Source organism: Morchella sextelata (assembly GCF_020137385.1).
Source record: "Morchella sextelata strain SCLS chromosome Unknown scls_20, whole genome shotgun sequence".
NCBI classification, from domain to species: Eukaryota; Fungi; Ascomycota; class Pezizomycetes; order Pezizales; family Morchellaceae; genus Morchella; species Morchella sextelata.
Genome location: NW_025408635.1, coordinates 98403 through 113043, shown reverse-complemented (window position 1 = coordinate 113043; position 14641 = coordinate 98403). Strand labels below are relative to the sequence as shown.

The following is a 14641-nucleotide window of genomic DNA, read 5'->3' as shown; positions in this document are numbered from 1 at the left end:
ATTAAGACAGAAGCGTCAACCTTCTAAAAAACCTGCCATCAGGTTCACATAGATCACACCCTTATACATCCGCAATCCACTTATTAATCCACCCAATCACCTCCTTATGCCAGACCAAGCTATTCTCACGATTCAAGACCCTATAAGAACAGTGAGCACACTCCCTAAATATCGACCAAATGAGGTGACTTACCAATGATTTTCGTCCGGAAAGTTCAAAAAGCGGCTCGGAACTCCCCTGACCTGGAGCGCATTGAATACAGCGAGTCCCTCGGAGACGGGAAGACGGTAGTCGAGGTCGTTATGAGTTACCAGCTGGGGGGTCAACCAGTTTGCAATATGCGCTGCAGGATCCCAGCGTTCGAAGTTTGCACGGTCATCCCAGAGAGTTCCGTTGAACTGTCAAGAAGTTTGTTCAGTAATGAAGCTATCGAGGTCGCGTGATAGAGATTGATATAACTTACATCGTGCTGGGGGAAGTAAAGCTCCTCCGAGGTTATTTGGTTCAGAGTTGAGAACACGCCGTCGTGGGAGACCTTGAGGATGTTAGTAGATAATCTATGGTAATTCGTGCATGAAGGTGGTGCCCACCAAAGCCTTGAACCTGCGTCCAAAATCATGGCCTTGGATCCAGTTCACCATATATCCACCGTAGCTGGCACCAAGAGCAACTGCTCTGTCTGCATCGAGGAAAGGATAGGTTTCCAAAATGTATTCGAACCCCTTGACAAGGTCTACATACGGTGCACCACCTAAGATTTCATCATTAGATTACTTCAATCGACGTAATTCGGATATCAGTACTTGCCCCAATCGTTTTGAATAGCATCCTCGAACTCCTTTCCATATCCGGTGCTTCCAGTTGGGTTGATGGCAATGGCCACGTATCTTTAAGAAAATGTTAGGGTCTGAGGTGCGGATTCGAGGATAAGATTTACATACCCTTGCTCAGCGAAAAGCTTCGGAGACCATCTTGTGCTCCATCCGTCCGCCCATGAACCTTGAGGTCCACCGTGAATCAGGAAGGCAGTAGGATACTTCTTGTCTTCATCAAAACCCTCCGGTTTGATGATCCAACCGTGTACCTAAAGACATCCACATCAATCGATTAATATAGATGCACACATAAAATATATTCGCAAGTGTAACAAACCTTATCAGCGGAACCTTGATACCAGAAATCTCCAACCGAGTTCTTTGAAAGTCCCTTTAACTCCGCATCAATAGTATTCGGATCCAAAAGCGTAGTAACCTCTCCGCTGCTCAGTTGCAACTTTGAAAATCCAGTCGAGGAAACAAAACTCGAAGTCGACAAGAGTAACTCATCATCAGACAACGGAACCGCCAAACCAACCGATCCATTCTCAGCTCCAGTAATTGCCTTTGGCTTTCCGGCATACTTTTCCGTTGCAGGGAGCGTCCATAGCCTCTCCCTTCCGTACTCCTCCGCAATCAATAGCAAGTTCTTTCCATCTTTCGACCAACTGACCGATCCCGGTGATCGGTCCCAGTCCTCTGAAAAGACGGAGGTGCTTTGCTTCTCGAGATCATAAACATATATTTTATTTTTATCAGACTCGTAGCCGTTCTCGTCTTGCTGGAGGTATGCCAGAGTTTTACCACTGGGTGAAAAGACGGGAGATGCGGAAGCTCCCTCTGGAGAATACGAGTCAGAGGGCAAATTGATGGCAACCGGCTCTTCGGACCCAGAATGGGGAACTAGATAAATATATGACGCGGTGTTGTTTGCAGGATTCATCTCCCGGTCCTTTGACAAGAATGCAACGATTTTTCCATCTGAGGAGATATCAAAATCCGAGGTACCGCCGAAAGGCTGAACTGGCGATTCGAGCCCTTCAATTCCACTGAACAGATTCTTTAGTCCACCCGAGGATGAATAAACCCCGTTAGTGTTTGAAAGACTCCCCGCGAAGATGGCGTATCTTTGTGGAGTGATGTAGGTGTCCCAATGGCGCACAAAGAGCGAGTCATAGATGCGTGCAGAAGAAAGAGATTCCTCTACTATTTCTGCATTATAGGCAGTGCCGTTAGGATATGCGAGGCCTGTAACTACGTAGCTTACACCACTTGGGGTCGAAACTGCTTTGAGATTTGCGAGAGGCGCAGCGAGAGAGGCGGCCTTATATCTAAGAGTTTTCGGTGTTAGTAGACAATCGTCATCCATCGTGGCAGAGGTTCGGACTGTATACCTTATGCTAGAGTCTGTTATATCCGACACCCAGAGCTCCACCCCTCCGGCAATGTCCGGGTTTGTTCCATTGATATATAAAACAGTGTTGTCCGCTATCCACACAACCTCTGAGACCTCTGGCTCCGGAAATAGTACACTGGTATCTCCAGTACCCAGGTCCAAAAGATTCCATGTATGAGTACTTTTGTGTGTTTCGAAAGAGTAGCTGGACACAAAATAGATTGCGAAATCCTAGAACATCATTGCCATTAGCTTTCCAATCTCTAATTTACACAGGACATGATTTCTTTCGTACCCCTGCGCGATTTGGGACAGCCGCTGTTCTCCGTGGAGCGCTGATGAACTGCCTAGCAAACCATCAGCATACAAAATACCGCCAACGACGGATTCGTAACACAAACTCTGGTGTGAACCCGTTCACCACTCCACAAAAGAAAGAAATAACCGGTATCCAAGCCTTAATCCCCATTGCTCGAGCTTTAGGACTTTCAGTAAGCAGACGAGCAATTTCTCTCACGACTCCTCACACATCATCCACTATATATACCTCCCCAATCCCAGGACATAAGCAATCCATCTCCTCACACACGCACAAGGCGAACCCGCTTCGTGACGTGTTTCTGCCTCTTTACCGCATATTCTGCGAGAACCCTCGGGCCTGGGTCCCAAATATGGCCTCCCCCGACATGGAGGTAATCCTCCGACTTGCTGGATTCATGAAGAGCATCATTCAAGGACAGCTGCATTGATACTGGGCCGTTTATTTTGTATGACGTGATTGTTCCTTCCTACTTTGTGTGTTTGCAGTTGCGGACACCTTCTTCTTCGGAAACAAGCTTCGTGCATGCATGGTTATTGGCGGGGGGGGGGGAATAAGGACGTCCTTGCCAGGTTCCAGATAACGCTCTGCAGAAGATCATTCCTGTAGCGACTGATTTAGTAGGTGCTCTGTGTGGTGTCTGGGTGTCTCGGTGTCTGGGTAGAGAGATACATCCCAACTTCCCTGAGGACAGGAATACTACTCGTACGTGCGGAGAGCACCGAGTGAGCAAAGCCGGTCGGACACGGCTGCTGTGAAGTTAAGGCACCAATAGAGAGGAACCCCTCGGGTAACCGTAGTTGAGCCGCCTGTCCTAATCCAGTATGAGCAATGCAGATCTACCATGCCGGGCCTAGCGGCAGAAGTGGCCCATACCACACAATTGTAACAGAGGCTCTTTAAGGTTAGTAAATCAACTAAGGTGCACAAGCGAGCACTCGTACTCCATGGATCCAACCCTCCACTTCACTTGGATGTGGAGTGCCTCCGTGGCCTGTCGATAAGATCGCATACGAATTAATCTACGCTTAGAACCGCAATGCTTCTGTAGGTTTCTTTGATGCAATGTCACCAAGCCGCCATCACGCAATGTATGCGGGGATCATGTTGTTCAATTTACTCTCCTATTTGCGTATTTGGAACTGACACTATACTTGGGTAAAACAAAAGAAACTCATGGGGCATTGATACACAACTCCCTTGTGTATCTTACAATTATATGGTGCAACTCTACAATACATCAACCTCTGAAGATCTTGATCTAAACAAAGTCAGCATCGATGTATTCCTGTCAGGAGGATCAGAAAAGAACAAACCCTATCCAAAACAAGCTTCCTACATATCGGACAGGTAACCGTCCGTGCTCCCGGAGTGCTTTTCCCTTTGATTCCCATCCTATCGCTACACGTCTATCGTCGCGGCACATCGTCAACAAAGGTAGAAACTGAGCTGTGTATTTGTGTTTACATACCATACAAAGTACCAAGTGATTACACGGTAACAAGACCGTATCCGTAACTTCGTCACAGCAAATTATACATGCCGAATCTATCTTCAGTATGTCTTCGACGATAGGTGCCGGACCCTGAGTGAGATTTACGCTTCCAGCCTTCAATGCAAGCGCGACTCTGTATTGCGTCCGAATCTTACTAATATTCTCAAACGCGTCATCGATTATCTGTTTATAGTCGCTATCCATACCGGTGTTGCCACCCAGATAGGTCTTGCCAATTAGCTCCAATATTACAGAGGTGTCTTCAGCCAGCTGCCTCATCTCCTCGGATAACGGCGGTGGGTCTTGGGGTGTGGCATTTCTAAGGATGGTAGTTGCAGGCTCTGGACGCAAAAGATCGGCTGGCACGGTCTCCCAGTCACCACCATCACCGGTTTCCCAGTCACCACCACCACTGGTCGCAGCAACATCCCACGGATTCTCCTCCTCCTCATCTTCACCCCAACTAGGAAGACGTTAGCATAATTTGTTCATAAATCGTTTACGAAAATCAGAAAGTCCAATTTAATAAGTTCAACTCACCCAGTCCCCGAATTTACGGGTGATGGCCTCATGCGTCCAGAAGAAGAACTTTCTGGTTCAGGACCGCGATTCATCATATCCATGTATTCCCCAAAACTCATTCTGCGTCCTCTAGTCTGACTAATATGGTCTCTCTGAATTAATATTGTGCGGAGCGCACCTCCGAAAGACTTTGGGCGACGAAGTAACTCACGTGCTCGTGGAGGCGTTATAGCCCAAGCCAGATCTTTCTGGCTCTGCTTCCGCTACTGAATTGTTGACCACAGATTGAGGTTGGAGAAGACGTTGCAGTTGAAGATACGAATAATCATTGCTGATTTCTTCGGGATCTGATGAATTTTGAGGTAGCGGCGACTGGCTTTGTGCATTTCCAGTGAAACGCGGGCGGTAAACAGTTCCGGGGCCGCGGGGCGAGTATAGGGGTGCGGGTGCGGGTGCGGGTGCAGGGAGAGCACCGGCCCTATTTCCAGGTGGCGGTACATTGTTTTGTGCCGTAAGGAGTGGTAATTCGGTATCTTGCGAAGCTAGTATTCTTTGAAGCTCTTGCTCTTGCATAGCTGCCCGTGCCCGTTTGGCAGCTTTCTTCCTAGCTGATTTGCCAAGATTAGGAGGAGGTGCAGCTTGCCCCACCAAGGGACTGGCCGAGGTCGGAGGAGTGCGAGAAGGTGCGACTGCCACCGGTATATTGCTAGCTGGGCTTCTAGTACTGGGAGGAGGTGCAACTCTCGCCGGTATATTCCTTCGAGCTCGAGTCCCAACAAACTGCCAGGGACTAGTATCGGGAGAAAGTTCATCCGTCACCGGTACATTGCTAGCTGGGCTACTAGTAGTGGGAGGAGGTGCAACTGTCGCCGGTATGTCGCTATCTGGGCTATTAGTGGTGGGAGGAGGTGCAACTCTCGCCGGTATATTCCCTCGAGCTCGCGCCTCAACAAACTCGAGCCAGGACATAGTATTGGGAGAAGGTACAATCGTCACCGGTATATTGCTAGCTGGGCTTCTAGTACTGGGAGGAGGTGCAACTCTCGCCGGTATATTCCCTCGAGCTTGCGCCGCAACAAGATTGGCCCAGGACCTAGGTATATCGCTAGCTGGGCTACTAGTAGTGGGAGGAGGTGCAACTGTCGCCGGTATGTCGCTATCTGGGCTACTAGTGGTGGGAGGAGGTGCAACTCTCGCCGGTATATTCTCTCGAGCTCGCGCCTCAACAAACTCGAGCCAGGACATAGTATAGGGAGAAGGTACAATCGTCACCGGTATATTGCTAGCTGGGATACTAGTACTGGGAGGAGGTGCAACTCTCGCCGGTATATTCCCTCGAGCTCGCGCCGCAAGAAGATCGGCCCAGGACCTAGGTATATCGCTAGCTGGGCTACTAGTAGTGGGAGGAGGTGCAGCTCTCGCCGGTAAATTCCTTCCAGCATCAGAAGCAGCAACCGCTAGGGGTGGGTAGTCTGAGCTAGAAGAAACACTCGGTGGTATTATAGGGATGCTATTCATTGCAGCTATCAAGCGGTGTGGGAAATCCATCCACCAGCCAGGCGTGAATAGTCGATCCATCCAATAATCTGTATTCCATTGACCAGCAGAGGTCAGGTATGATGATGAGAACGACCCTCAGTCGAAGCTTGAATGTGGATAAGTATACCTTGACATCTACTACAGTAAGATCTAGACCAGGATAAAAACATCGGTCAGCGGGAGACCCTCTACCTCCACTCCGATATCTACAGGAGATCACTGACCCCCATCTGACCTGATATGTTCTCCGACCCCCATATTCCTCCATATCAAACCCCACTGCAGGTGGCCTCGTATCAGCGCACGCGCAGCAAGTATTCCCAGGAAGAAGACATCTCTTGTCACTATCAACCGCATAAAAGTGACCGCAGACGGCATCGTTCGTGACAGATATAGATCTGTTGGACATTTCGAGGGATGGAATCGAGATTGAGAGTAAACGACTTGAGAAGAAGGGGGTGTTGTGTAGACGGACGGATAGGTTAAGTGGATACCGGTACATACCTAAAGCATACGGTCCCTAGTTAATTAAGGCCGCCCGTTGTAAAAATGTGGCGTTGTGGCTGGTGTGAATGTGTGGCTGCAATTAAAAATTAAACACCTTTAGTTTATGCGTAGTAGATAGACAGCGTAAACTTTGAACTAGCCTACCGTAATTATAACGGTAATATGTTGAAACCCGTAGAAATTGCTATGGATAGCCTGAAAACGACCTCCAGGCTGATGCATCCGCCTCCTGTACTGGCCTTTTGCATTATTGGTACTCTAAATCTTCGACATCACCCTCAATACTCAGTATTCGAGGTCTTACGAGGTAAGATTCCGGATCCCCGGTAGTGCACCTGCGGGGCTCATCTAGGTTCCAATGAGATACCTGTAACCGCCCAGCAGAAACAATATGATGCCAGTCTTTGGCGCCAATATGTATCATAAAAGGTCGGCAACGAAGACAGGTGACTGCTTGCTCACGGAATGTTGATATATCACGATCGACAGCTCAAAATTCCCCCGAAGAATAGGATGGGGGTGATAAAGGCTACACCAATAAGTAGTTTGTTGCCCTGTTTCAAGTACATATGTGGAGTAAAGAGGTCGGCGGCCACAGGCGCGATCATGCCTCCCTAAGAGGTAATGGCATTCGGCGGGCGTTAGTAAGAGGGGTAAAGAATTTGTGCACTTACGCCTATCTAGTGCCCGAAACCCACACGTTATATATCTCGGGGGCGAGGCGAGGCGAGGCGAGGCTTGGCGCTAGACGACACCCGTTGTTGGGCGCGCTAGCGGTAGAGGATTTGTAATACGGTCGGAGACGCTGAGAGTAGCCGATTCAGGCGCCAAGGAAACGTAGCGTTTAGCAGTCTTGTATACAGGTGTCTACATCATGGCAACCTCTAGATAGCTCCTTTGTCACGTTCTAGCAGATCATCATCAATACATGTCTCTGCCTGTTTAGTCGAAGTTTGGATTCATCTCGTATTCGTATCGTCGTCGAAGAAGAGATAGAACACAACAGCCGGCCAACACCGTTCGGGATGCCGAGAGGTGCTGCCTAACGTAGACGATTATAACATAACTGGACTTAGTTTTACCTGGAATGTCACAGAATTCCAAATTGTGGGCGAGTATTCAATAGTCCTTAAGCTTCAACCCCCTTGAATCTTCGAATTTCGTCACTCTGTTCGACCCAGGAAACATGGTTAAATCAGGGCTACTAACAGCTCAGGCATAGTAACTATAAAAGCAAGTTGATTGCTTGATGATAACCTCTGAGCTTAGTTACATGTAGATTCCTGTGGATAGGCTGTATGCGTAGGTACAATGTATGTTCAAGATATCACCGAAGGCTGTGATACTTTCTGGTCACACAGTGAATTGCGGCTAAACGGGCAGTGCGATTTTAAACATGATATTGAGCCATATGCGTAATGAGACCATGATAAATTCTTCCCTTTTACTCGTCCCGGTTTCCTATCGGGATGCTACAGGCGGGTCTTTCATTCGAGTGATGATTCGTGACGATAGGAAAATTACAAATAGTGGAGATATGCATTGCAGCAATAATCAATCAATAATCAATCAATGAACAGAGAAATTAATATCAAACATGGAGAACTCTGAACTCCGTGAAGCAGAAAAGAACAAGTAAGAAGACTAGATGACTGAACGGGGCCTACCAGAAAAAATCAAACATGGAAAGTTACCAAAAAGATAAACCCCTGGCGCCACTGACCTATATAAAAAGCAAATTTAAAGACAACAGAAAGTAGAAACGCTATAACGTAGGAATCAAGCGATCTCCCCTGCGCCGTCGTACCAATCATCCCAATTGTCGGCTTCGATGCTGTTTTCCTGACCAGCTGTCTCACCATTCTTGTAAAGGTACTGGATTCCGCTCTCCGCGCAACCCAAACCTGGTAAGGAACCCGTATTTCCGTTTGAACAACTTTCAATACCGGCGACCGAGCATTGAGATTCCGCAGAATTTAAAGAAGCCATGCTAGTCAGGAAATCACCATGCGTGTATTTACATATGTTTTTCTGAATACCGACAGTACCCTCCGGCACCGATACGCCAAACTTTTGTGTGTCGACCTGGTGGGAATCCCATTCTTTGGCATGGCCATTGAAAGCCGCTGAATGCCCGTCTGAAGCGTCCAAAACACAGTAGAGGCAACTTAGACCCGATTGCTCGTACGCCACTGGTTTAGGGGCTGCTTGATGCTTGAAAGAGCTTTCTGAAGGTGTGCTGAAATCATAACCAAGAGCTGGAGGTAAGATCGAGGGTTGTCCGTTGGGAAGTAGGAGAGTTTGTTGATAATGAGATGATTCTGGCGGTACCTGGTCTTTTAGAGGGTAGCTATACATGTCATGCGGATTTGCATACGTCTGGGTGAAAGCCTTGTGGGCCACACATGTTGAAGGTGCTCTCTTCGACGCATCAGATGCATAGGGGCCGATTGCCACGGACGCATCGCCGAAACCGGAAAATAATTCAGGTTGGCTAAGCCCCTGAGAATAAACTGGCGAGCAATCACCCAATCCAGGAGGAGTGGCCAAATATCGAGCGCCGTCAACATTTGCAAGGGATCTTGTATTCAGTTCACCATGAACTGAGGGGAGTTCATTACTGACGGACCCATCAAGTGCCATCGGTGAAGGATGAGAGGTAGTTGCTGGCATACCGCTCATTGGGACGTTATAACGATCTGGCTGTTGGGACGAAACCCGAAAGGTAGATTCGACGGGATACTGTGCGGAAGATTGGGATGAGTCCTTTCTCTCGACGGTACCAGGCATGTTGGAAGCGGAGAGTCGTTCATGATCAAATGACATAAAGTGCTCAGCGGAGGTTTGGTGGGCAGCCAGGGCCGGGGGAGGTTTATTATTTATTGAGGAATTATATCTTTGTGGAGAATCAAACCAAGATATCGGAGACAGGTCTTGGGCTGCTAAGCAATTTGACTGAACATCTACCGTCTGAACGGGAGCTGGGAGCTGAGGAGCAGTCTGAGGCATGTCATCTCTTTGTGGACTGCTTGGACTGGCCTGGGACGAAGGCGATGTTCCTCCTTTTTCGGGTGAGCTTTCGGACACCGGTGTGGGGTAGTTATCTGCTGCTGCTGCTGCTGTTGTTGTTGGTGGTGTTATTTTTGGCGTTATTGTCGGGGTTTCAAATGCTCGGGGAGGGCGGCCGGGGAATAGGAACCCTTCTACAAAGATGTTCTCGATCTTCGACCTTGGCCTGGATGGGTTATCTATAATTATGGGTCAGTATATGAAAGTTTAAAGTACACGTGGCTAAGGACCCCATACTTGGACCAAAATTCACACCTGGATGCTTTTCAGAGAACATTTGGTAATCAGATGACTCGTAGTAGTTTTTAATTATCGATTCCCATTTCGGCTTCAAGTGATTCGCAAAAGACCTGGAAAAGTCCGAACTGGCCTCCCGACAAGCGACATCTTTTTGCAGGACTTTAGTATTGGATATGTATATGTGGGTATTGTTGTATGGCCAACCTACATTTTGCCGCTTCCGAGTAGCTTGACACATCAGAACCCATTTGTATTTTAAACACCTCACACCAAGGAGAACCTCTTTTCTTTTTCAAAAGATTTTCTTTCTCCTTATCTGCGGGAGGAACTGGATCGAACAACTTCCTCTGACAAGAGGTTGTTTCCTCATGATCCTTAACCTGCCCTGCATCTCCTCGGAAACCACAGTTATTGCACTGTGCTGGCTTTATATGGTACCGTTTCATGTGTTGGCTTTCATGGCATCTCTAATTAGTGTCCCATAGTTTATAATATCGAGATCTCTTAGGATTATACTTACGGGATCTTTGGAACATGCTTTGAGCATAAGCTGAACTTCCCATCTGGACGAAAGTCCGGGTGAGAAGGGTTGGCCACGAAGACTGGACAAAGTTGCGGCGGCCATGTTGTTTGTAGTTTTTCCTTCTTTATATCTCTGATGTTATCCTCGTCTTCCTCTTCATTTCCATCCTCAGAATTCAAACATTTTCGCTTTCTACCATTAGTGCTCGGACTTTTACTATACCCCTGAGTCAACCTTGAGCTTTCCCCAGACTTGACTGGTGGAACTGTTCCTTTCCCCTTCACTCCCTTCCCCGAAGAATGATTTCTAACTCCAAAGTCGGAATGATCTTCGTCAGAAAAGATCTGGGCTAGAAATTTATTGGGTAGGGTGCGAAAGATATCGTCATCATCGCCGACACTGCATATTTCGGATCCGGATAATTCAGAGTCGGTCTCTGTACTATCAATCTCGGAAGGACAGTGTCACTCTTCCTGCTTCGCAAGATTAACCATCTCAAGAGATGACTTCTCCACAAGTTCTAAGCTGTGGCTGGAAACGTATATAGGTAGAGCAGCGCTGATATCAGAGGCACCGGCATTGAAATCATCTTTGAACTCCTCTTTGATTTTAACTTCTAGGGGTCCTTGAGAAGTTGACCTGGTTGAAGGGAGAGGATTCAATGTCACTTCGGTATTCGGTCTTTTGGGAAACTTGAAACGGCCAAGTCGACTTTTTCTTAATGGGCCGTCTGTCTTGACATGGGACTCCACTTGAGATTTGGATCCTAGTAACTTAATAGAAGGCCAAGCGGTACCGAGTCGCGTTGTTTCGGGAATAGATGGCTCTTCGTGAATATGAAATTGTTCTGAATTTTTGAATACGGACTCCCCAGCGACTGAATCAGTTGATGAGCTGGTAATCCCGAAACCACACACATATATATTAGCCTATCCCATCCTCCCTCAATAGGAAGACGTGGTTATAATTAGGTGCTATCATACACCAGGGGATATATCTTACCCATCTATCGTGCTTTTCCAAATAGAGTCGGAGTCGATATAATCGCATACCGATGATTTCGGCGGGTTTTTTGATTCATTGTGATGCCGACGATCCCACGCTGTCTTCAGAGGATTCCATGAGTCAAAACTCGAAGGCGATGTCAACCAGGCTCCAAATAATGGAGCAGTAAGTGACAGTTTATGCCTTCTCGCACCGCGCAAGTGAGGGGACTTTGTTGGCGTATTACTTGCGCTTGCGTATACTCTGTCTTCGCCGATAGCTGAGGGCTGAGAGCTATTAAACAATCAACTTTAGTTGGGATATATATTCACTGCCAAAAGAGGGGAAAGGAGTTTCGCTTACTATAAACGATCATCGATAGAAAGGCACTCAAAGCCACTTCTAACGCCAAGGCTGCTTAAAGAGGTAATATCAGGCTCATTGAATGTTTTCGTCATTTTTTCTTGCGCTCGACTTGGACGAGGCGCCTGCATGAGGCTATAAAAGTTGAAGATCGCAGCACAGGTTGAAGGAAGTGGTCGTTTGAAGAAATTAACCACAAGTAGTAAAAAGAGATCCCGAAGTTCTCACGTAGTGATAGGAGATTCAAAGGCTGGCGACAAGAGAATCCGGTTCTTCCTTATATGTTTCTATATATTTCTCGCTGAGCGCTCGTGGCCTGTGCGCCGTTCTTTCTTACAAGGATCTCTAGGACCAAACTACACTTGGGTCGTTCCAAGGTGAGTGCTCATTCCCGTTGTACATGTACCGTATTTTCTGGGTCGATGACGGACCTGGGTCGATAACCCAGCCAAAGCAAACCCCACTGTGTATTTCCCTTTACTCCTTACCCCACGGAAAAAGGCTAGGCACTTGCCTTATCTTGTGTTTATTCTGTATTAAAAGTTAGTTTTTTTTTCTTCTTGTTACTTTTTTCGAATATAATAGTGTAGATGGCCCGAAATAAATCAATTACACATACTTCAACTATTGAAGACACACCCTTTCTGTCAAAATTTGCGATTTTTTTGGTTTTGATTGGCCACTAAGTGCATTTGATATTCGCCACCGAACCGGACCCGGGCCCAAGCCTGAAAATAGAATCTTCAAGATCATGCATGTGCCAATTAAATTTCAGTTCGTCAATTAGTTGTAGAGAGATGTGCGCATGCTCCTCTAATTTGTATTTCATTTTTCCCTTCCTATTCTAATCATTAGCTAAAGCGCCAGACAACTCAAATTCTTTCTTCTTCGCGACGAGCCCATCCGTACCACGTTCGACTTGCATGGCATGGGAGAGGGGGGAGTTGGATGACCGCGCACCATTATTTTCTTTTTCTACCAGGCAACCATTTGCCTACATGTTGTGCTTTCGGCTCACCACTAGCTAATTGAGGCAAAGTGGCCAGTGCGTTTTAAAGTCCTCAGAACAGGATAAAGATAATTAATACATGTGCTGTCGCTCACGGGGTATTGACGGACACTGGGTCACCGTGTTGACGGACACGCCAATTGCAAAAGAGAGACAGCCAAGCCCGTTTTACCTTCGATTATTGGTCAAAAAGCCCCTGTCCGTCAACACCTGGTGTCCGTCGGTACCCCCGTGAACGTACTCTATGTATGTACCCTATGGATAGTGAAGACATCCGGTGCCATGGCGCCAATGATATATACTCTACCTGCAGCTGGAAGACATGTACAGTCGCCCTCCGTTATAACGAACCTGCATATTCCAAAAAAATTCGTTCGATATAGCAGATTATTCGGTACAGCAGGTAAAATTCTGTCGTTTTCTATGTGGCTTTTTTTGGCATTCGGTATAGCGGAGGGGAACTGTAGATTCACCTTATTCTTAGCTGACCGGCGTTCAATGGGTAGAAAGCAGAGCTACATGTAGAATAACATACGCAACGGCACAGTAAGTTACAACTCGACCATTTGCTGTTCCTGACTTGGTGGGGAGATGCTCTCGATCGAACCAGAATCAATAGAGTAAACTGCTCCGGATCGACTAGCATTCGAATCCTTATTGTCCACGAGAGTGTTGCAGCTTGCTGGCCACGACTACTGTTGGTTCGCTTCCCGCCCGGTACCGGTATGTAGCACGTTGTTTAGCCATCAGTGAGTGAAAACGAGGGTTGGATGATGTAGGACATGTCACCACCCCTCCATCAAGCAATTAGAAGCCACATCCTAGAGCGACAAGAATATAAAATTCCTTTCTATCCCTAATCCCAGTATTCGGCCACGATTGGTAAGAATTTCAAGTGTCACCCGCCACAACACACTTAACTAGATCAGACCAAACTTTATCTCAACGACGTAGAGCACTCAGAGTACATACTCCTCAAGAGACTACATTTACATACTAGAGTATGTAGAGAACTCTACCGCATAGATACCCGCTCAACCATACTTACTGCATCACCGCTTCTCCTTAAAGATCAACGCGCATAAGCTATATAAGTGATTGGGTAGGGGGTGAATTGTGTAAGGATCGCGTCTCCCCTCGTGCGCGTACTCGTTGGAAATATAACTCAGAGTAGCCTTGGTCGCACTTGGGGTTGCCCGGGCAGGCAATGGAATGGAGGTTGCAGCCCAAGCAGGCGATGGAGCAAGCAGGCCAAGCAGGCACTGCAGGTGGCAGGCGCTGGAGGTAACAGGCGCTGGAAGTGACAGGCACTGGAGGCGGAGGCGACAGGTACTGGAGGCAATAGGCACAGCTGGAGGTGACGAGCACTAGAGGTGGAGGTGGAGGTGGCAGGCACTGGAGGTTGCATGCCCGGGCAGAGATGCATGCGTCTCGATGCCTTCCTTCCCCTCATCACTGGAACATGTATAGGAGTTGATTGGTGACCGTTGAACTGTCCTGGTGATGAAATCCAGATGGCGATGAGATGGTGGGTGGAGGGAGGTGCAGAATTTCAGTCACTGCTGCCTGCGGTAATGCCTCCCGCGTCAGAATCTAAAGTGAATTGTGCCCATCGAATCTTTTCTATTTTCATCCAATCAAAAGCTGTTGGCCGTTAAATTTTGTGTTCTCAGAAACGGTAAGTACATCATGTAATGTCGCACATTCTGTACCGTACCATGCGCGGCAACACTGCTGGTGGAAGGAGTCGGAGTCTACTCTATTCCTAGGCTTCCGGCGCGGGAAAGGTCAAGTGCCTGGCTGCCGGTTTTCATGTCCCTTTCTTTGCTCTTCGTTGGCACTCATCTTACCAACCTATG

General features: G+C 47.6%; 4 protein-coding genes across 4 annotated transcripts; 1 reads left to right on the top strand and 3 right to left on the bottom strand.

The window, feature by feature from the left end:
• Positions 1 to 61: 61 nt before the first annotated feature.
• On the bottom strand, positions 62 to 2681 carry H6S33_006274 (uncharacterized protein; the record flags this gene model as incomplete). The annotated part of the gene is made up of 10 exons (XM_044837845.1): positions 62 to 140; positions 194 to 399; positions 465 to 536; positions 592 to 752; positions 809 to 888; positions 943 to 1085; positions 1154 to 2147; positions 2211 to 2443; positions 2508 to 2559; positions 2614 to 2681. 10 exons carry the CDS (start codon positions 2679 to 2681, stop codon positions 62 to 64), a joined length of 2088 nt encoding a protein of 695 aa, XP_044689801.1.
• Positions 2682 to 3771: 1090 nt separating this feature from the next.
• H6S33_006273 (uncharacterized protein) lies at positions 3772 to 6066 on the bottom strand (the record flags this gene model as incomplete). Its single annotated transcript, XM_044837834.1, has 5 exons — positions 3772 to 3792; positions 3848 to 3940; positions 4003 to 4489; positions 4567 to 4686; positions 4760 to 6066. The coding sequence occupies 5 exons, from the start codon at positions 6064 to 6066 to the stop codon at positions 3772 to 3774; spliced, it is 2028 nt and encodes a 675-aa protein (XP_044689800.1).
• A 2307-nt stretch (positions 6067 to 8373) lies between these two features.
• Positions 8374 to 11868, bottom strand: H6S33_006272 (uncharacterized protein; the record flags this gene model as incomplete). Its single annotated transcript, XM_044837823.1, has 7 exons — positions 8374 to 9842; positions 9901 to 10050; positions 10112 to 10356; positions 10424 to 10825; positions 10895 to 11320; positions 11429 to 11704; positions 11774 to 11868. 7 exons carry the CDS (start codon positions 11866 to 11868, stop codon positions 8374 to 8376), a joined length of 3063 nt encoding a protein of 1020 aa, XP_044689799.1.
• A 1684-nt stretch (positions 11869 to 13552) lies between these two features.
• H6S33_006271 (uncharacterized protein) lies at positions 13553 to 14153 on the top strand (the record flags this gene model as incomplete). Its single annotated transcript, XM_044837812.1, has 4 exons — positions 13553 to 13557; positions 13763 to 13783; positions 13854 to 13900; positions 13957 to 14153. The coding sequence occupies 4 exons, from the start codon at positions 13553 to 13555 to the stop codon at positions 14151 to 14153; spliced, it is 270 nt and encodes an 89-aa protein (XP_044689798.1).
• Between the last annotated feature and the right edge of the window lie 488 nt (positions 14154 to 14641).